We start from the raw sequence: 22,542 nt of genomic DNA, 5'->3' as shown, positions 1-22,542 counted from the left end.
TCCCTCACCAGGGTTAGGATCGGACAGACCTCATCCTGCATCCTGTTCCGGAGTGCTCATTGTCTGACTGGACACTAAGTCTGTCAATCAGACTGAATTCCAAGTAAAGAACCTGCCAGGGCCAGAAGTCACACACTATGGAGCTAAAACACCCACTGAAACTCCACCGCATGTGGAGTTCTGGGTTTTCATTCTGAAACACTGGTTTCTCACCGATATAACTGGTGCTGGACAAAATCCAGGCCAATGGTTCCATTGTTGGTCCATGGCTAATAGATCATTTACTCATTCCTGTATAGCATATGAATTGCAGGGAACAAAAAGACTAAAGATGTCTCTGCAATCACTGATTGTAGACGTGCTGTTTAGGTGCTTTGGCCATGCTAAATTCTCCCTCAGTGAACCTTAACACATGCCAAATTGTGGCGATTTCCACAGTAACTTTTAATTGCAGTTAATGTAAACCTACTTATGACACAAATAAATAAATAATAAAGTGTGGCTTGACATTCTAGCCTCATTGCATTTAAAAAGTACTTGGATGTTTACTTGAATTGTCATAGTCATCAGGCCATGAACTGGAAAATAGAATTCGGCTAAATGGCACAATGCTTAGCACTGCTGTCTCTCAGTGCCAGGGACCCAGGTTCGATTCCCGGCTTGGGTCACTGTCTGTCTGGAGTTTGCACATTCTCCCCATGTCTGTGTGGGTTTCCTCCCATAGTTCGAACATATGTGTGTAAGGTGGATTGGCCATGCTAAATTGCCCCTTAGAATCCAAAGATGTGCAGGTTAGGTGGTTTAGCCATGCTAAATTGTCCCTCAGTGTAGGTTGGGAGATTAGCAGGGTAAATGGATGGGGTAATGGGGAAACGCGGTTATCCCCATAAACCCATGCATTTACCCTAGTCAGTCCCCCTTAGTGCCCGGGGACAAGCTAGGATAAATGCATGGGGTTATGGGGATAGTATCTGGGTAGGATTGTAGTTGGTGCAGACTTGATGGGCCAAATGACCCCCTTCTGCTCTGTAGGATTCTATAATAACCAAAAAACCTGGTAGATTGAGAAATGAATCTTGGGCGGCATGTTAACACAATGGTTAGCACTGCTGCTTCACAGTTCCAGGGACCTGGGTTTGATTCCCGGCTTGGGTCATTGTCTGTGTGGAGTTTGCACATTCTCCTCGTGTCTGTGTGGGTGTCCTCAGGGTGCTCCAGTTTCCTCCCACAGTTCAAAGCTGTGCGGGCTAGGTTGATTGGCCATGCTAAAAAATTGCCCTTAGTGTCCTGAGAGGCGTAGGTTAGAGGGATTAGTGCATAAATATGTAGAATATGGGGGAGGGCCTGAATGGGATTGTGGTCAATGCAGACTCGATGGGCTGAATGGCCTCTTTCTGCACTGTAGGGTTTCTATGATTAAATAATTCTATTAATTGGTGAAAACGTAATAGGCTAAATGTTGTCTCACTGTGCTGTAAATCCCAATGATTCTACAATTAGCCCATGATAATAATAAATGATGATACAGTCATACATCAACAAACTATTACTTGAACATGGTAAAATTGATCCCTTTAGCACAGTAAAGATGCCTACCTGTTTAATTTTTCTCCCCGCCATTGATCCGCTTGTGTCTATCACAAAAACAACATTTTTCGGCACTGGAGGAAGATCCTTGGGTGCAAAGTAATGAACAAAATATCCATTTTGAATCTGAAAGTGAAAATAATACTATCAGAACTCCTCGTCTCTCAACATGGTTAAAGGCAATCTATAATGGGTGGAATTTTACAGACCCGTTGCAGTGGAGGAGTGCTGAAATTTGCAGCGAACTATTCAAAAACACATTGACTGCAGCAGGACTGGAGAATCCCGCAGTGGGAGGGCCCGTAAAATTCCTTCCCATGTTTCAGTTTGGCTCTGCTTGTAACACAAGTAACACTGCGGTGATGACTGGGTGAGAATGGACTGAACGATGGATTTAAGTATATGGGACCTGCACCCAGATCATCTCCCTGATTACTTTTAAGCCCTATATATTGTAGCAGATTTATTTTCCTATTTGTTCATGGGTTGTGAACAAAGTTGTCAAGATCAGTGCTTAGCAAAATATCACTGCTGCCAAGGACCTGGGTTCAATTCCAGCCTGGTCACTGTGTGGAGTTTGCACATTCTTCCCCGAGTCTGCTGGTTATCCCCTGGGTGCTCCAGTTTCTTCCCACAACCCGCTAGCTAAGTGCGCTGGCCAGGCTAAACGCTGCCTCAGTGTACCCGAACAGGCACTGGAATGTGGCGACTAGAGGGTTCTCACAGTAACTTCATCGCAGTGTTAATGTAAGCCTACTTGTGACAATAATAAATAAACATAGGGTAATTTTTAGGACATTTTCTCAGAAAGTGTGACACATCTGAAGAATGTCCATTTGGATGGGTTAACAGAAAGTGAGACTGGAACACTAAGTACCAAACTTCAACAAGAGGTCAATAACTTCAAGGAGGGGAAGAAAGTGATAAGAAGAAACAGGTGGCAAAGAAACCATAAGTGAAGACAACTTGCTCTTAATAAGCAGGGCTTTTCGAATGGAACGGGGATGTGTGTTTGAGGGCTCAGGTGAGAATTAAATATGGATATATGATGCGTGAAATATAAATGAATGCAAAGGAAACCTGCTGTGGCAAAATATTACAATTAGAAAATACATAGGTACATCTTTAAGATCCATAAACCATCAACTTAACATGTGAACCAAGTTAAAATTAAATTATCTGATTTAAATGATGTCCTTAATAATAATGCTACAATCTGTCAGGTTTTCAAGAGTGTTCTATAACTCTTGGGATCCTCTGGACACAGAATAAGGAAACAATTAAGAGAACTACCTGAATTTCGCCAACTCCCAATTCTCTGTTCACATCGTATCGCATAATGAAGTCCCCCAGGACCCCAGTTTTACTGATTCCAGCTTGCTGCAGAATAGTCGGGGCAAATCTAATGTGGGCTGTTGTTCTGGTCTGGTTGATTTTGGTGGATGGTGGGGGTGAGGCTTTAACTGCACAGGAGACAAACACTGAAGACTTAATAATCACTTTGTAACTTGAAATGTGTAACAGTGCGACAAAAACACAAAATATAATCAGAAGGTTCGAGGATGTTCCAAATAAAACCTAACCTTACACATTCCATAATTTGACCTTTCATTTCAAAATCCCATTAAAATTTTTAACTGTAGTGGATAGATATTCCATCCATTTAGCACAATTCTCACAGGCTTACAACTCTTACCAGCAAGTAGTTTATAGAACCTTTTTAAACCCACATATTTGAGATATAATTTTCAGCCCAAATTAAACACAATTCTTGTTTGACTCTTGGAAAAAATTTTGAGCTCAGCAGAGGTAAACATTTACCATCTCTACTTTAGAACATTCTTTGTCAAATTGGATACTTTCAAAGATTGTGTAAAGGTTCTTTTCTAAATGATAATTAAGACTTCAACCCTTTTTCTCAACCCTTGTTTCCTCATTATCTGAAGATCCAAGAGTCTGATTCCATAATCTCCGTGTCTTTATGCATGTTTTTATTCTTCGCACTAAAGTTTGGCTTCTCTGGTCACTGGTTTCATTGTTGAATCACAAGTTAAAATTGCAAGTGCTACCCAATGATGTTGTCAAACTAGGATTTGCATGCTTATTGAAGGACTCTCATCAGCTTCAGGGAAGATGACTACCACCTCATGAAATTGATACAGAAACATAGAAGATAGGAGCAGGAGGAGGCCATTCGAGCCTGTTCTGCCATTCATTGCGATCATGGCTAATCATCCAAGTCAGTAGACAAATCCTGCTTTCTCCCCATAACCTTTGATCCGTTCGTCTCCAAGCGTTATACCCCTTGAACACATTCAATAAGACCATAAGACATAGGAGCAGAATTAGGCCACTTGGCCCATCTAGTGTGCTTCACTATTTTATCACGGCTGATATTTTTCTCATCCCCATTCTCCTGCCTTTTCCCCTGATTCCCTTATTAATCAAGAACCTATCCATATTGGTCTTAAAGACACTCAATGACCTGGTTTCTATGGCCTTCAGCAGTTGTTTTGGCATCAACTACTTCCTGTGGTAATGAATTCCACAGATTCATCATTCTTTGGGTGTGTAAGTCAGCAGTGGAACTCACTAGTTGAGTATGATTAAAAGCTAGGCCCTTCTCTTCCATTTAATAGGTCTCTAAAGAAAGTTAGTCCAACCTGGTGGAATGGTGAACAATTATATTCAAACCTGGAATTCTAACAGATGAACAAACTCCATTAAAACAAAGAGAAATTTGTTTTTCACAAATTGCTGTACCCCTCTTGGTGTACTCCACAAAACTACAAATATACTGAATTACTTTGAAGTGTAGTTGCTGGGATAAGTGTATTAGACATGTATTTAACTGGTTTTGGTGCAGTTATTCACAAACATCCACAACTTGGGACCTAACAATAGGCCTTTCATTATTTCCTATAATGCATATAAAAGACACCTATGATTTCCACACCGCACCCCCCCACCCCACCCCCACCTCTCCTACAATGGGTTTTCCCGCAGCAGAGGCAGCTCACCGTAAGCAGCCCGCCAGATTTTCCAGTCCCGCCAAAGTCAATGGCAATTTGCATGGCTCGCCCAACCCACTGCGAGGGGATTGTTACCCATGCTCTTTAGAGAAAGAAATCTGCCACCCTTACCTGGCCTGGCCTACATATGATTGACTCTTAAATGGCCTAACAAACCAATCAGTTCAAGGGCAATTAGAGATGAGCAGGAAACGCTAACCCGCTCACATCCTCTGAATGAGTAAAAAGAATCAGAGAAGCTGACACCTCTTTACCTCAGGAGAGATGATAATGACATCTGTAGCTCCTGAGGTCAAATTCAAAGGGTATTATACAAAGGTCATCTACATTTCCTAAGCTAGCCTGGTCAATGGAGATCACCAGTCTGCTAGACAAAGGACCCTGAAAACCTCTTTGAAATTTATATTGGTTGAACCACTAACAATATTAAGAATACAGAAAAAGGAAAAGCCAAAATCGAGTGGTGGAACCCACGTGAGCCCCAGCTGGGAAAACAAATTACACTGTCCTGCTATATTTCCAATCAGTCTGCCATCTGGTGGAGCTCAGTTCACATTTGGAGACATCTACACTATTTCTACTGGAACTTCTAAAATTCAAAACCATTGCCTATGAGGCTAATTCATTTCTATGTGCCTACCCCTTCCTGGAAGTCATCGCTACTTATCCAGAATCTGTCTTCAATCTGCTGGGCTCTGTGAATGAATACACCAGTGGACTTTGATTCTGAGCTCAAGACTTGTGTGAAACAATAATTCTGTGACCACTGCTCTATAAATATTTCTTTCTCTATTTTCCTCTCTTTTGTATGAATGAAAGAGGGGTCTATGTTGCAACCCTCCTCTAGTATTTGAGGTTGTGTGAATATAAACTAACCCTCTGAGTTTATCCTATCCCAGTATGTGCTGGTGTTATTAATAGAAATTAGATCTCTCCAAAACTGAAGGGTTGGGAAATACGCCACCTCCTATAAAGGGGGAAATCAAAATCAAAACAGCTTTCTCCTTATGGATGGATGGCGAGAGGAAAAATCAGGGCTGTTTTAAATTAAATCCCCTCCTGCATGGAAATTTAGAAAGAGGGATTAAGATATGAGTCAATAAAGGTCACAAGAACCATTGTGAATATTTTCAACCACTCCTGGCAAGACCACAGAGGCAAATGAACAATGTGTAATCTGAGAGACACCACGGCACCTCTGACAATGAAGTTTTCCCTCATCATTGCACTGAAGCCTCAAGCTGGGCCTCTAAGCAAAGAAATTCATCATGTATCAAAAACTCATGTGAGGTGAATGCAACACCTCCAACACATGTCCATTGACACTTACCAATAATTGGACCTCACGTCATATCTACAGAAAACTGGCCTTCGCAGCATTGCCCAACTTGGATGCTGAACAAACAGGTAGGTAGGTCTTGGGTAGGGGTAAGAGTATTGGAATGGGTCCGGGGAAATGACTAGCAGGAAGCAGTGGAGTTTCAAATAATCTATATTTGTAGTGTCAAATATCTGTAACATGGGATATATTTAAGTGTGTTTAATTTCGTGTTGCTGAACAGGAAAGGGTTAAAACTCTAATTAAATTCGAGTTAAACGATGGGGGTTTTGGTTTCATTTGAAATTATGTCTGCACAATGATTTAAAAGTTTACGACGTGGAAAGCAAATAAGTGTAAAGATGGGCTAAGCTGTTGCTTAGCAACCACAGCAGCTTTGAGTTGGAGAAACCATTTAGTTTTCCTTGGATCCAAGACAGTTGGTGCTGGGTAGTGAGGGAAAAGGCAACTCTCACATCTCTATGAGAAGCAGAAACAGGATAATGGAGTAATGGGAAGAAAGCGGATCCTAGAAACTAAAGCACAATTTGCTCTTGAAAACGAGGAATGAAAAGAGAGGTCCCAGCATGTTTGAAGTCAAAGGGACAAAAGGGACTGAAATTTGACCAATATCTTTTTTACTGAAGTTAAAGGCAGAGATGATAAAAAATACAACCGTTGAAGTTGTCTAGCAAGAAGCCAGATATCTAAAGCAATCCTAAGGCTGGTGAACTTAGTATAGCTTGTGAAGTAGTAGTGTTTATTAGCATGGCTGAGTACCTGAGAGATTGTGTACCTGAAAGAAGAAGAGTACTGGCCCACCAAGCCTGTACTGACACGAATGTGTGGGAGCTTGAATGCACCTGATAATTCAAGGCAGAGGACTACTGAAAGGAGAGTTGGAAATTCTGGCAATGGATCCTTGTTGAAAACAGCAGAAAGAAGAGTCTGAGGCATGTTATTTCGAGAGTGGTGTTTGGAAATATTCATGTGATAATCATCTGGAGGGTATTTGAGGGGAAATCCACAGTAGTTTGATTGGATGGCATCTACCACTTGGTTTCAGAGTGGAGTGTGTCTGACTGCAGTTAGTTTTTGGTTTACGGGGGCTATGTATTTATTAAGAACATTGGAGCATAAGATACAATTTGTAAACTGTGTTATTCTTAAAATCTGCGTACATTTGTGAAGATGTAAGTGGGATGAAGGGGTCTTGTATTATAGTCAAACTTTTCATGTTTAATAAATAAAATTGATGTTGTTAAAAGCTAATTAGTAGTCCTGTAGCTCTATCTATCCATGTTTTCTATAGAAGTAAAAGTAATAGTCTTTTGAGCCAGGGACCTTCTTGTTCAGTGGTGACATCAACTAGGATCGTAACAGCAACTGGCTCTCTTTCTCACACATTCCTGGAAATGTAGCAGGCAGAGTGTTGGCCTAGCATTAACACACAAACACTTAAGAGCTAGTGTTATAGACCAGATCAGAAACTCCAAGATATAGTATGAAGTTAGCCCAGACCCCAACTATTTTTGATTTTGGCATTAGTATGAGCACAAGGTGTTCCACTCCAGATGTGATTGCATTGACCCACTAGGTAGGTTTTTATGAAAACAAACTTTACTTAACGACGCAGTTAAAATATAACAAAAAGAATTAGGATAACTTTTACCAGTGGAAATACTTAAACATGATAAGGTACAATTCTTAACAACTAATATCACTATAGTTCCAATTTAAGTAATATCCCATGAACATAAATCCTTTTTCAGAATCAGTTAGCACAAAAACATCTAGTTCACATGCATGGTAGGTTTCCAGCCTCCTGACACCTCTGGACAGAGGTCCAGACAGACACTTGTGTCTGACTCCCATACAGCAGTCACCAGAGAGAGATCTAACTTCAAGCAGAGACCTATTTTTCTGGCAGGTCCCAATTTCTAATCTTCAGAGACAGAAAGAACATCTCTCTGTAGCCCCCAAGCAGCCACTGAGCTTGTTTTCATTCTGTGAGCCTAGTCTCACCCAATCACATGACTTTTCCTGTCAATCAACCTAATCAAGCCCCATTCTGAAAAATTCAAAGGGAAAAGACTAAAATAATAACACTGCATCAGCCCACATTAAAACAAACATTCCAGCAATTAGGATCAATTGTGCCTCTGCAGCATAAACATGTGGGCTGCCAGTTATAGACAAAGCGGCACCGATACATAGAACTGATTATTAAAAAAATCCTCAACAAGAAACATGACACAAATGCTTAAAGGCACAGTATCATCACATTATTAAGTGCACATAGACAGAGTTTACAGCTCTATCCATGTCAGCTTTTCTCTTGTGTTATAACAGGCAACATTGCCTGTTATAACACAAGAGAAAAGGGAGAGAAAATTAATGGAGCTATGCTATCCCCCAGTGCTCCCTGCAATCAAAATCCAGGGATATCTGCAGGGCATTTGAAGGCAGAAATGTCATGGAAACAAAGAGAGGCGAATGAAATAACAGGTGAAAAAGTCCATTAAATTACACTTTATAAAAAATATGATAGCAATCAGGTATTGGTGATATCACGGCAAAATGTAATAATAAAACTAAACTTGCGTTCTAAATCTATTGTCCATTAAAAAACAAACTTGTTCATTGCAAATTTATCATCAGGAATATAAGCGTTCCTCTTTGATTTTCTGTACCTGCAGAGGGTTGGCTGATCTGCTTGCTGTTTCTCAGGGGTGCAACTTCTAGGAAAGAGATTCCGGAATTCTCCATTAAGTGGATCTCCACCATGAGTTTAGGAATGATCTGCATCGGCCTGACACTGATCACGTGGGTGTACTTTCCCAGACGCCTCTCCAACATCTCTTCATAGGTCAGGAGGAATAATCCTTTAGTCCTCGCAGGCAAACTTACATTGACGGTGAAAAGTTCCATTTCAGTGTCCCTGTCAGGACACAGTAGATTAATATGTTAGAATGTTCCATGCATGAGCCTCCCATTGTCTTCCAGTATTGGAATATGAAATGATTAATGATTTTGGTTGAGGGCTACAGTGATTATCTTGTGTTACCATGTGAAATAACCACAATAATTTAAGTGTATTTGTACGAACCGTATCATAATCTGTACATTTTGTATTTAATGATTTCCAGAATAGTCACACCCACAGACCTCTGCATCTCGATTTTACTTCTGGGATAGTTTCATTGTTAATAAAATCTACTGGATCACTAATGACTTAGAAGCAAAGCCACAGTTGAGAAATCAGTGATGTTTGTCAGCAAAATGGCAGAAAGACTGAAAAGATAAACAAAGATTTCTCTGGGGTCAAAGTGACATCCATCTCTCTACACATGTCAGTGGGATAAAGTCACATTAATGTACACTTGCCAAATTATTTAAATCCAGCCTCATGCAAGGATTAGTTTGAAGTTTTTCACATTTTTTCTCTCATTTTTTGCCTCCCCTGGAAGTGTTGAAGCTTTTCTATGTGTATTCCTGTGAATCTCACACGTGTCTCAGCCAATTGGCCTTTTGGAGCTACATGGTGGTAAGCATTTTGAGTATCGGAGACATTTTCACTGCCAAAATTTATCTTGTCCTCCCTCAATTGATGTTCCCCTTCTGCAGCCCCACATCTGACATCTGCTTTACCATCATGGTAGCCCACTGGTTAGCACTGCTGCCTCACAGCGCCAGGGGCCTGTGTTCAATTCCCCGTTTGGGTCACTATCTGTGTGGAGTCTCTACGTTCTCTCCATGTCTATGTTTCCTCCAGTGCTCCAGTTTCCACCCAGAGACCAGAGTTGTGCAGGTTAGGTTGATTGGCCATGCTAAATTGCCCCTTTTGGGGGGATTAGAAAGGTAAATATATGGGGTTACGGGGATAGGGTCCGGGTGGGATCGTTGTCAGTGCAGGCTCAGTGGGCTGAATGGCCTCCTCCGTACTGTAGGGATTTTATGATGATTGACCTGTGTGTCTTCGTCACTCAGTGAAACATTAAATGGTGGACTACTTTTCAGCCAAAGAAAGCTGACAAGTTGCCGAGTTATCATATGTTGATGTATGGTCACATGGGCCAGGCTGTGATAGATGTTACCTCAGGGAGTGGAGATTTTCATAAGTTTAGGATTTGAGTGAGTGAGGATCGTATTGCAGCTGCTCTGCTCAGCATCACAGATAATAAAAATGTTTATTTTTCAGCTGCGCTGTGACACTGGGGTAAATTATATAGGTGGAATCATGGTGGGAATAAGGAATTTACAAGAAATGCAAGAAAGGAATGGAACACACTTTGGAAATGTTGGCTGTACTGATCTTAAAATTCATATTTTCACAAAATCAAAAAAGAATCGCACTGAGGATTATAACTTCTTCTGCAGGAATAACGGATGTGTAGAGTATAGGGCTAACAGTAGGACTCTGAATAGTGTGGATGAACAGAGGGATCTAGGTGTATGTGTACATAGATCCTTGAAAGTTGGGAATCAAGTAGATAAGGTTGTTAGGAAGGCATACGGTGTCTTGGCGTTTATTGGTAGGGGGATTGAATTTAGGAGCCGCAGCGTCATGTTGCAACTGTACAAAACTATGGTGCGGCCGCACTTGGAGTATTGTGTGCAGTTCTGGTCCCCGCATTATAGGAAGGATGTGGAGGCTTTGGAGAGGGTGCAGAGGAGGTTTACCAGGATGTTGCCTGGTATGGAGGGGAGGTCCTATGAGGAGAGACTGAGGGATTTGAGGTTGTTTTCGTTAGAAAGAAGGCAGCTACGAGGGGACCTTATTGAAACATATAAGATGATTAGAGGTTTAGATAGGGTAGACAGTGATAGCCTTTTTCCTCGCATGGAGAAAGCTAGCACAAGGGGGCATAGCTTTAAACTAAGGGGTGGTAGTTATAGGACGGATGTCAGGGGTAGGTTCTTTACCCAGAGGGTGGTGAGGGATTGGAATGCCCTGCCTGCTGCAGTTGTAAATGTGCCTAGTTTGGGGGCGTTTAAGAGATCCGTGGATAGGTTTATGGATGGAAAGGGTTTGGTTTAGGTTAGAGGGTCATTGTTTTTTTTAACTGGTCGGCGCAACATCGTGGGCCGAAGGGCCTGTTCTGTGCTGTAATGTTCTATGTTCTTCACTAGTATTTGGACATTAACCTCATGGGGAGGTGGTGGTATAGTGGTGTTGACACTGGACTAGTAATCCAGTGACATAGGATAATATTCTGGGTTCATATCCCGCTACAGGTGAAAGTTAAATCTGGTTTAAAAGTCTAATATGACTGTGAAACAATTATCAATTTTAGTAAAAGCCCATCTGGTTCAGTAATCTCCATTAGAAAAGAATTCTGCCATTCTTACCGATTCCAACCTACACATGCCTCCAGATCCACAGCACTATGGATAACTCTTAAAAAACAAAAGTCCTTTGTAATGACCTAACAAGCCATTCAGTTAGGCAATTAGGGACAGGCAATAAATGCTGGTCCAGCCAGCGATGCCCATGAATGAATTATAAAAAATCTCCTCCAGGCCACCCTGCTCCCAACCATTTGATAAATATTCACCAGAGTGGCAAGTGCATCTACACTAATCCACCTACATTATGGAGCTGCCTGATGGCACAGTGGTTAACACTGCTGCCTCACAGCACCAGAGATCCAGGCTCAATTGCGGCCGTGGGTCACTGTCTGTGAGGAGCTTGGATATTCTTCCCATGTCTATGTGGGTTTCCTCTAGGTGCTCCAGTTTCCTCCCACAGTCCCAAGGCGTGCAGGTTAGGGTCATTGGCCATGCTAAATTGCCCCTTAATGTCCCAAGATGTATCAGTTAGGGGGATTGGCTTTGGTAAATGTGTAAGATTACAGGGATAGGGCGGGGAGAGGGCCTGGGTAACATACTATGTCAGAGAGTCAGTGCAGGCTTGATGGGCCAAATGGTCCCTTCTGCACTGTAAGGATTCTATGATTATATTGAAACCATATCTCCGTCTGAATTTTCCTCTCTTGTTCCTCCCAAGCTCCAACTATGCCATCCCTCACTGCATTGAAACCATGACTCAACACAATGCTTGTATTCTAACACATTCTATTCCCTCAAACCTGTGAAACACTGGCTGAAAATTTCCCATCCTGTCCGCTGCAGGAGTCATAGCGAGCGAGACTGAAAATCCGGCAGACCATTTAAAGGCCCGTTAAGCTCGGGTGAGAATTTCCTGTCTTGGGGAATGCGCAGCTGGATAATCCCACCCACTCTATCCGCTTCAATCTTTATATCCTCTTAAAATCTGCAGGGTTTTAATATCTATCTCATAAAATTTACTTCATAACTTATTTTGTCCTGTTACAAATTAAATAAATACATGCCGATGGAATCTTTTGGGCCCTCCCTGAACTCACTCTGCCCATGAACTTTTACCCATCACTACACACCCTTCTCTTTGTAACTGAGACCACTTGCAAGAGGCCAACAACACTTGACACTGTATTCCGTTGTCTCATCAATGAACCAAGATTCTCCACACAGCTGACCAATGTCTTCGACTAGCAAGTGTTGAAATTACAGTGAAATGTCCCACAAAACGAATAGCTCATTTAAAAGCTGAAGCCAAATAATTCTTGGTGTTGACAACTCCAATAATAAACAAGTTCGCATCAAGTACAGAAAGGCAGACATTTTAAGTACACGTTCGATTAGGAAATTAGATTTGCTTGTTTTGCTTGTTGCTCTATTGATGTAGATTGTTTTTATAAAGTCTATGCCTCAAATATAATTCAAATTGGGAATTTCCCTTGTCTCCTTAATGATGTCCGCTGACTTGAACTCTTGGAGGCCCTCTTCCCTCTGTCCAGTTGGAATAATATATTGTCCCCATGTGAAAGGCCAGCCAGATCTCTTTACTTTCAAACCTCTGGCAATGGCAGTTTTCAATCAGCCACTTAGACAGACGTGACCCACCAATTGGCTTCTCCTGCCACCTGCCCCTCCCCCCACCACCCCCTGCGCCCACCGCCCCCTTAGCTCATCTGCCAATCCACCAACCAGGAACCACAGGGACAAAATCACAATGTGCAGTTTAGTTTATTAGTCCTCCAAACTGGGTGGGATTTTACAGCCTCGCTCGGGCGAGACTGGAAATTCATGCCCAAGGAGATTTCTGTTGCTGGACCCGCGCCTGTGTGGATTCTGTGGCAGGCAAGAGTCCCAGACATTGTGTTCCATCTGTTCAGCTACGCCTGTCAGTTCTACCATCCTCTTTAAGGTGGAAATAATCATTTTGAATAAAGGACTATTTTAAATAAAGGCCCTTTGGTATTTGCTGTAAGGATTTTTCAGTTGTGTTCACTCCAAGATTGGAAAATCCTGCCCGAGGTCAACAGACCTGCGCATGATCCACTACAATTCCCAGGATAACTGCGACTGAATCCTGAGATGCTGCTGAGACTTGCTGTTATTTGAGCTACTATCTTGGTAAACCACCAGCTTTACACCACACAAGTTTTAATTATACCCCAGCTAACCAAGTTTATTTGGAATCACCACACCAGGTTAAAGTCCAACAGGTTTGAAATAATTTCAATGATTCCAAATAAACCTGTTGGACTTTAATCTGGTGTGGTGATTCCAGATAAACTCGATATGGTGATGAGACTTCTCATTGTGCCCACCTCAGTCCAACGCCGGCATCTCCATATCACATCAACTAATCAGTACCTGCTAGATACTTTCAACCCCTGTATTGCCTGGGGGACTTTTACACATATGAGTGCAGGTGAGTGAGGAATTGAATACCTACATATCATTTTTTCCAGAATGTTCTTTCATTTTGTCTTTGGGTTGCTTAGCTTTGCTCGTCACCTCGCTCTGATGTACTTTTCTGCCGATGATCCTGTACAGGAACAAAAGCACAGATTGAATGTTAATTAAGTCACAGCAATGTCCAGACGTTTCTATTCTGGGTCTGTCAGTGTTGTGAGAATGGGTTGGTACATTCCACATTTTAATAATGACCAATGTTTCACAGGTCACTGTAAATCTTGTTATGAGACAATGAGCCTTATTGGGGCTGTTTGCACTTCCTCAAAAAACTCGATCAAGTTCGTGAGACACGTCTTCCCCTTTACAAAACCGTGTTGCCTCTCACTAATACGTCCACTTATTTCCAAATGGAAATAAATCCTGTCTCAAAGAAACCTCTCCAATAATTTCCCTACCACTGATGTAAGGCTCACTGGCCTATAATATCCTGGATTATTCTTGCTACTCTTCTTAAACAAAGGAACAACGTTGGTTATTCTCCAATCCTCTGGGACCTCCCCTGTAACTAGTGAGAATACAAAGATTTCTGTCAAGGCCCCAGCAATTTCCTCCCTTACTTCTCTCAGTGTTCTGGGGTATGTCCCATCAGCCCTGAGGACTTGCCTACCTTAATGTTTCTCAAGAACCCCAATACCTCCTCCTTTTTGATCTCAACATACTCAAACTATCTACACATCCTTTCCCAGACTCATCATCCACAAAGTCCTTCTCTTTGGTGAATACTGATGCAAAGTAATCATTTAATATCTCACCCATTTCCTCTGGCTCCATGCATAGATTCCCTCCATTGTCCCTGAGTAGGCCAACCCGCTCTCTGGTTACCCTCTTGCTCTTTATATACGTATAAAAAGTCTTGGGATTTTCCTTAATCCTGCTGGCCAATGCTTTTTCATTTCATGACCCCTTACTCCTTACTTTCCTTGTATTCCACACTTGCTTCACGTTCCCAGTCTCCTAGCTTTGACAAATGGATAGTTTACCATCAAACCTGTATTAAGGTTAGTTTTCCATCCGTAAAGTTGTGGACATCAGCAGTAAGGATGCAGGGCAGCACGGCTGCACAGTGGTTAGCACTACTGCCTCATAGCGACCTGGGTTCAATCCCCACCTCGGCTCTGCGTGGAGTTTGCACATTCTCCAGTGTCTGCATGGGTTTCCACCGGGTGCTCCGGTTTCCTCCCACACTCCAAAGATACATGGGTTAGGTTTATTGGCCATGTGTCAGGGGAACTAGGAGGAATAAATATGTGAGGTTACGGAGTTAGAACCTGGGTGGGGTTGTTGTCGATGTGGACTCAAAGGGCCAAATGGCCTCCTCTTGCACTGTGGATTCTATGATTTCCAAACAAAATGGTTGGAAAGGAAGTAATTGTCCTCCATTTATTAATTGTTATTGTCTAGAGTGTGGATTCAACACTCAAGGAGCTTGACAAAATTCAGGACAAAGTTGCTGCTTGATCAGCACCCCATTCATCACGTTCATTCCTTCCACTAGCAACACACACTGGCAGCTGAGGGTACTATCTACAGGATGCCCCACAGCAACACGCCATGGCTCCTTCAACAACACCTTCCAAATCCACGACCTCTACCACCCAGGAGGACAAGGGCAGCAGACACATGGCAGCACCATTACCAACAGGTTCCCCTCCAAACTGCCCACCATCCTGACTTGGGACTCTGTTGGCATTCCTTCCTAACAGCACTGTGGGTGTACTTACATCAGATAGACTACAGTGGTTTGAGAAGGTGGCTCACCAGCGTCTTCACTGGGGCAATTAGGAATGGCAACAACTGTTGGTCGCAGCCCATGAAAAGAATTAAAAATAAATCCTTGTCTTTTTGAACCAAACATAAGGCATGTTGTGCACTGTGGGGATGTAGTGTAGAGATTGCCTACATGATTTCTGGGCCATAACGTAATCGTACCAAAGAAGAATCCCTACAGTATGCAAGGAGGCCATTTGGCCCACCAAGCCTGCACTGCCAATAATCCCACCCAGGGTTACCCTCTCCCTGTAACCCCAGGTATTTATCCTGCTAATCCTCCTGATACTCAATTTACCATGGCCAATTAACCCGCAGATCTTTGGATTGTGGGAGGAAACTGGAGCACCCAGAGGAAACCCACACAGACAAGGGGAGAACGTGCAGACTGCACATAGACAGCCACCCAAGACTGGAATTGAACCTAGGTCCCTGGCACTGTGAGTCAGTGCTAACCACTGTGCCACCCAGCTATGTATTATATAATAATAGCTGGATAGATCAATTCACAGACTGTTCCATAGAAACTTCTGCATGTCAGAAGATTTGTAGGATTGAATTAGAGGCAGAGATATATTTTTCTTCACAATCGCTCTTCATTTTTAGCCGAACTTTTCATTTTGACAGCTACTGGGAAATAATATCAAGTGCAGTTAAGGTTGTGCCTCTGGATAGATCAAAATGGGTCTAAGTAAGGTCAAATCTGGGTTTGGAATGCTGTGTCAGATCTCTCCTAATCCCTCAATGGCTGGCTACAAAGCTAAAAGCAAACATGGAAACACTCAGTTAATGCAAGTTGCGAGCAGTTCCCATCCTAATTTGGTCCTGCTGTCAACCGTAACTAAATAAATCCAGTGTGCGAGCCAATACTTAATGCCTCACTAATTCCTCCCAATTAACATCCGGGGCTAAGAGTGCCAGAGTATGTTATAACAGTAACAGTTACCCGCTGGAGAACACCATCTCCCAAAGTTCACATCAGATCAATATCTCTTTGCCTGCTTGGAGAGCCAAAATAATGGATTTCCAGCAAATTTGACAGTGAGAACAGATAAACAAAGATCTGTCTTATTTAGTTGAAATGGCTTTTGTTGGATTTATTTCACCCCGAACTAGATGGAAGCATCCTACATTAAAGCCACTCATTCTCTGCTGAAGATCCTGTGTCGTTTTGTCTCCTTAATGCATAACCAGTTCATTTTGTGAATATAAGACTAAATGAGAAGACAATACTTATGCTCAATCAAAACAACGGGGCCCGAATTACCATCAAAGTAACAGTTAGGCTGAAGGGGCTTACTGTTACTTATGCATAAAAATATATAAACTTTAGGCAAGTGGTTGATATGTGGTTACATGCAAAGGGTGCTGTCCAAATTGTATCAGTCCGCAATTATCTTTATGAAAAGCAGGGGCTTACTGCCTGATTCATCACTGAAATGCATTTGTGCACAAGATATGAACTGAACTAATCACAGATAATTAAGACTAATAATTGATAGTGTCGGATAACAATGTGATGACAATTAATTACTGCCAAACCTCTCTGGCATTGCAAATCAGCTTTTACAAGTGTAGAGTCTCATTTCTTCAAGCTTTGAATTTATCATGGTGATTTTAAAATTTCCAAAAGTTAAACTGAACAAAATTGTTTTCTCATTTTTCCTGTTCTGTCTCTTCTTTTCTCTTTCATATTCCAGGGCGGAATTTTCACCATAATTTGTCTGGTTGAAAATTGGCGGTGTAGCTCTCCAGATGCATTGCCCAGTTTTCAGATCAGGTCTTGAGCCATTCTGACAAAAGGAGACCTGGGGGCGTAATTTAGTCTGGCGGGGCAGGGCCTGATAGAACCAGCAAGGCCAGCTCCACAGAGATTGGGGCGTCATCTTCAAAGGACATCCAAATCATCAGCGAATTAATACATTCCCACTTTCCCTGACCACGAAGGAATGGGGGGGGAGGGTCTCTCCTCCATCATCATGGTACAATCCTAGAGCGCTCTCCTGCCCCTCTACCGCCATAGTGAAATCATCGCGGGCTCTACACCGAGCCCCATGGCACAATCACTGGGGGGGCTCCCTTCCCCACCACCAATCATTAGGGGCTCTGCCCCCCCAGCACCCCCAAGGCACAATCATTCGGGCTCTCTCACCCAAGGCATTTCCTGATCTTTGAGATATTTAGAGTATGCTTTGCCATTTCCAAAATCATGCCCCACCCCCCACAATCTTTCTTTCCCTCTCACTATTCTTTTTTCTGTAACTGATTTGATTCATCCAATCAAACTTTCCCCTTCCAGCTTTGCTCATGTTTCTTCCCAATCCTCTAATCTGATTAGTGAAGATATACTATTACTGACACAGAGCCATAGAATCGTAAAAGTAAAAAAAATGATACTTATTAGTCATAAATAGGCTTACATTAACACTGCAATGAAGTTACTGTGAAACTCGCCTAGTCACCACACTTTGGTGTCTGTTCGGGCACACTGAAGGAGAATTTAGATGGCCAATCCACCTAACCAGCACATCTTTTGGAATGTGGGAGGAAACCGGAGCACCCGGAGGAAATCCACACAGACACGGGGAGAATGTGCAGACTCCACACAGACAGTGGTGCAAGCCGGGGATTGAAACCAGGTCTCAGTCCTACAGTGCAGAAGGAGGCCACTTGGCCCATTGAGTCTGGGCCAACCACAGTCCCACTCAGACTCTATCCCCATAATTCCATGTATTTACCCCAGCTAGTACCCCTGGCACTGAGGGGCAATTTAGCACAGCCAATCCACCTAATCCACACATCTTTGGATCTGTTTGGAACTTGCCCTGTTTCCCTCCCTGATCCATTTTCAACTCACACTTTCTGAAACTCAACGGGAGAAAATGTTTCGAGTGGAGGAAGATTTCGCGCGTGGAAAATGCTCTGTCGCTGTGAAATCTGACTTCACAAATCACCCATTCATTGATCTCTCTGGACAATCTGTGACAATCTCTCAATAGGCCACTGCCACCCCGAGAACCAGGATTGGTGGATACCCACATTGTAAAGTTGGAAATGAAGGCAGAGGCTGGGATTTGCACTTGGAAAATTGCATCTTTGGGTCTGTGAGCTCGATTGACCATTGTGGAGGAAACAGCTGTGAACGCATAGCGAGAAAAGATAGTGGATTTGACAATGAAATCTGTCATGTGGGGTTTACTGTCCTGCAGAAGAGAAAAACAACAAGAATACAAGCATTAGCTTCCTGAAACAATCTGCTCAACAAAATTAAACATTGTTTCTGCTCATTATCACTATCAGCTGGAACGTGTTAGAAATTGGTAACACATTAAGAAATCAAGATATTTCTTTGGAGAGCCTTTTGTACATTTAGTGTCATAGAATCCCTACAGTCCAGTAAGAAGCCCTTTGGTCCATCCAATCTGCACCGACAACTATCCACCCAGGTCCTATCCCCAAAATCCCATGTATTTCCCCTGCTAATCTCCCTGACACTAAGGGACAATTTAGCATGGCCAATCCACCTAACCTGCACATCTTTGGACCGTGAGAGGAAACCGGAGCACCTGGAGGAAACCCAGGCAGACACGGGGAGAAGGTGTAAACTCCACACAGACAGTGACTCCAGGTCAGAATCGAACCCGGGTCCCTGGTGCTGTGAGGCAGCAGTGCTAACCACAGTGTCGCTGTGCCAACCATTTCTGGCATCTTCTAACTTTTCTTCGGATCTACCTTCCTTTTAGCCATCAGCTTCTCTTTACAAGTGAGTTAAAAATATATTCACTATTTTTTGAGTGCTTCTCCAATCTTAAAGCCTGCAATGTAGTTGGAGGGTTTTGATTTTCTATAAATCCTTATCTGTGATAGCAGCTTGAGATAAACGTTTTTCTGTTCATCTTTATTGTACTATTCAGCATTTAAAAGCTGGAATTAAGTATGTTAATTTAAGCATTTAAAATTGTTACTACAGGTGCTCTCTAACACACGCTTTGCGGGTTTGATTATTAACTTGTTATTGCAGAGAAATGTCCTGTAGCAAAATGTGAGTTAATTCACATCTCACTTCACTGGCACACAGAGAGAAAACAGAATTAATTTAGATTGTCCTCACGTTCATTAACAGGTTCAAGAGAAAGTTGGTTCAACTAAGTTATATGTGATCTCCACCATCAGGTGATTTTTTTTAATGTTATTTACTAGTGTCACAAGTAGGTTTACATTAACACTGCAATGAAGTTACTTTGAAAATCTCCTAGTTGCTACATTCCGATGCCTGCTTGGTACACTGAGGGCGAACTTAGCATGGCCAAGCACCTAACCAGCACATATTTCGGACTGTGGGAGGAAACCCACGTAGACACGGGGAGAACATGCAGACTCAGCACAGACCGTGAACCCCAAGCCAGGAATCGAACCCGGGTCCCTAGCACTGAGACAGCAGTGCTAACCACACTGTGCCACCATAGTAAAGACCAAACAAAGTATTTCAGCTCAGCAGATGCAATGGAATGTTTTCCTTAACTGAGAGTAATTCTGATAATGAGAGCTGCCAAACAGACACTGACATCTTTGCCAGTTTTCAGAATTAATAATTCTACCTGCAAGGATTTAATTTTGAAAACGAACAGATGAGAAATGTTTGCAGTCAAATAACTAATGTGAGGTATGACTTCACATCAACAATCTACCTCCACATCATTGGTAACAATGAGCTAAGTAGTGTAGGTTTATAATGGGCTTTAGTCTGTATGAGTTTATTGTACAATTTAGTTACACCCAAGGAAATCATTGATTCAGTTTCACCCAGAAGGAATAAATCCAATGGTCGGGACTTTATACAGAGAAGGTATCTTACCTTGGTTGAGGAACCTGTGACAAGGGTCTTATACTCTAAAGCAAATCTTTGACCAATCTAAAATAAGGAAGCTGCCCTTAATCTTTGGACCAGATTATATTCAATTGTGAGAATTGTGGAATGTATTCTGGAGATCGAGAGATGTGTTATGGCTCAGGTTAGAAACTCCAAAGTGTTTTATGAAGCCCCGTCTGAATTATAGGTTTTGCATCTTGAATTTGGTTATAATAAGCATGATATGCTTCACATCAGGTATGATTCAAATGACCCACTAGGGATCTTTTATCAAACAAATTTTCCTTCAGAATATAGATAACATATGCGGAATGAAAATTAGTAATAACTTTTATCAATTACAATTGAAAACAAAACAACTACAATAATGTATATCCCTAAACCAATATATATCAGATGTTCTAATCAAAACTAATATCCAATAAACAAAACTCTTTAAACAGATTTATCACTACACAGGCTAAAGCTCACATGATACTGGAATCCAGCACCCTGGGTTGAATGCTGATTCTAAATGATCTTGAAAACTCAGAGCAGTCTGTAGCCAAATCAGCTCCCCAAAATACCAAAGCACAGATTATTTACTGCATCATGACAGCAAGCCTTGCTTTCAGCTAACTGGTAAAATTTTCAAAGCAAAATAGGGGGAGAGAAAGACTTCTTTACCAGATTGCTTCTAAGACTGCCTCTAACCCTGCAGCCAAAACAAAACTGAAAATGAACTCCTTGTCACCTGATCTGCACCGAGATTTTTCTCCTCCTGACAATGACATCACCCAAAGCTGTGAGCATGAATCTAAAAACCTCTTAAAGGTACACTAACATCAGGGATGATCTGATCAAGATGCATTAAATTTGGGAGTTGATGGGGTAAATCATAGAAATCCTACAGTGTAGGAAGAGACCATTCGGCCCATTGAGTCTGCACCAACCACAATTCCACCCAGGTCCTACCCCCATATTCTTGAATAACTTTTTTGTTTCTGTCTTCACGGAAGAGGACGTGAATAATTTGCCGGGTGTTAGCGATGGAAAGGTGGTAGGACTGGAGGGTCTTAATGACATTACTGTTACTAGAGAGGCGGTGCTCGACAGACTGGAGGGGGCTGACTGTGGACAAGTCCCCAGGACCGGATGGAATGCATCTGAGGGTTCGGAAAGAAATGGCGGAGGTGATAGTGGATGCCTTGGTGGTTATTTTCCAGACGTCGCTGGATTCCGGGGAAGTGCCGGAAGATTGGAAAACGGCTAATGTTACGCCGTTGTTTAAGAAGGGTGCCAGGCAAAAGGCGGGGAATTATAGGCCGGTTAGTTTAACGTCTGTGGTAGGTAAAATGTTAGAATCCATCATTAAGGAGGAAATTGCAAGGCATCTTGAAGGGAATTGCTTGATAGAGCAGACGCAGCACGGTTTCATTAAAGGGAAGTCGTGTCTGACAAATTTACTGGAGTTCTATGAGGATGTGTCTAGGGCGGTGGATAGAGGAGAGCCGGTGGATGTGGTCTTTCTGGATTTTCAGAAGGCGTTTGACAAAGTACCTCACAAGAGGTTATTGCAGAAGGTCAGGGGACATGGAGTTGGGGGTAGGGTGTTAGCGTGGATAGAGGATTGGTTGTCAAATAGGAGGCAGAGAGTGGGGGTCAACGGGTGCTATTCGGATTGGCGGATGGTGACTAGTGGAGCGCCCCAGGGGTCAGTGCTGGGGCCTCAGCTTTTTACCATTTATATAGATGATCTGGAGGAGGGAACTGAGTGTAGGGTGTCGAAATTTGCTGATGACACCAAGATTGGGGGAACGGCAAATTGTGCGGAGGGTGTGGAGAGTCTGCAGAAGGATCTAGATAGGCTGGGCGAATGGACCAGGAAATGGCAAATGGAATTTAATGTTGGCAAGTGTGAGGTGGTCCACTTTGGTAGGAATAATGGTCGGAAGGATTATTACTTACGTGGCGAAAAACTGCAGCAGGCGACGGTGCAGAGGGACCTCGGGGTCCTTGTGCATGAGTCGCAAAAACCCAGCTTGCAGGTGCAGCAGGTGGTCAGGAAGGCGAATGGGATGCTGGCCTTCATAGCGAGGGGGATTGAATATAAAAGTAGGGAGGTCTTGCTGCAGCTGTATAGGGCATTGGTGAGGCCGCAGCTGGAGTACTGTGTGCAG

At 42.6% G+C, this 22,542-nt stretch overlaps 1 protein-coding gene across 1 annotated transcript in view; it reads right to left on the bottom strand.

Annotated features, from left to right (window-relative positions):
* The window catches only part of itih5 (inter-alpha-trypsin inhibitor heavy chain 5), a 46,305-nt gene extending 27,599 nt beyond the window's left edge, over window positions 1-18,706 (bottom strand). Inside the window, exons 1-5 of the mRNA XM_080207909.1 lie at window positions 18,553-18,706; window positions 13,724-13,816; window positions 8,631-8,878; window positions 2,881-3,050; window positions 1,597-1,713 (exon numbers count right to left, since the gene is read on the bottom strand). Coding sequence (XP_080064035.1) covers window positions 1,597-1,713; window positions 2,881-3,050; window positions 8,631-8,878; window positions 13,724-13,816; window positions 18,553-18,701 — 777 coding nt within the window. The 5' untranslated portion in view covers window positions 18,702-18,706. The remainder of the gene's footprint in view (window positions 1-1,596; window positions 1,714-2,880; window positions 3,051-8,630; window positions 8,879-13,723; window positions 13,817-18,552) is intronic.
* Between the last annotated feature and the right edge of the window lie 3,836 nt (window positions 18,707-22,542).

Source organism: Carcharhinus amblyrhynchos, chromosome 19 (genome assembly GCF_965287045.1).
Source record: "Carcharhinus amblyrhynchos chromosome 19, sCarAmb.v2.hapA, whole genome shotgun sequence".
Lineage (NCBI taxonomy): Eukaryota > Metazoa > Chordata > Chondrichthyes > Carcharhiniformes > Carcharhinidae > Carcharhinus > Carcharhinus amblyrhynchos.
The sequence above is the reverse complement of the archived record's forward strand: the minus strand, read 5'-3'. Positions and strand labels throughout refer to the sequence as shown.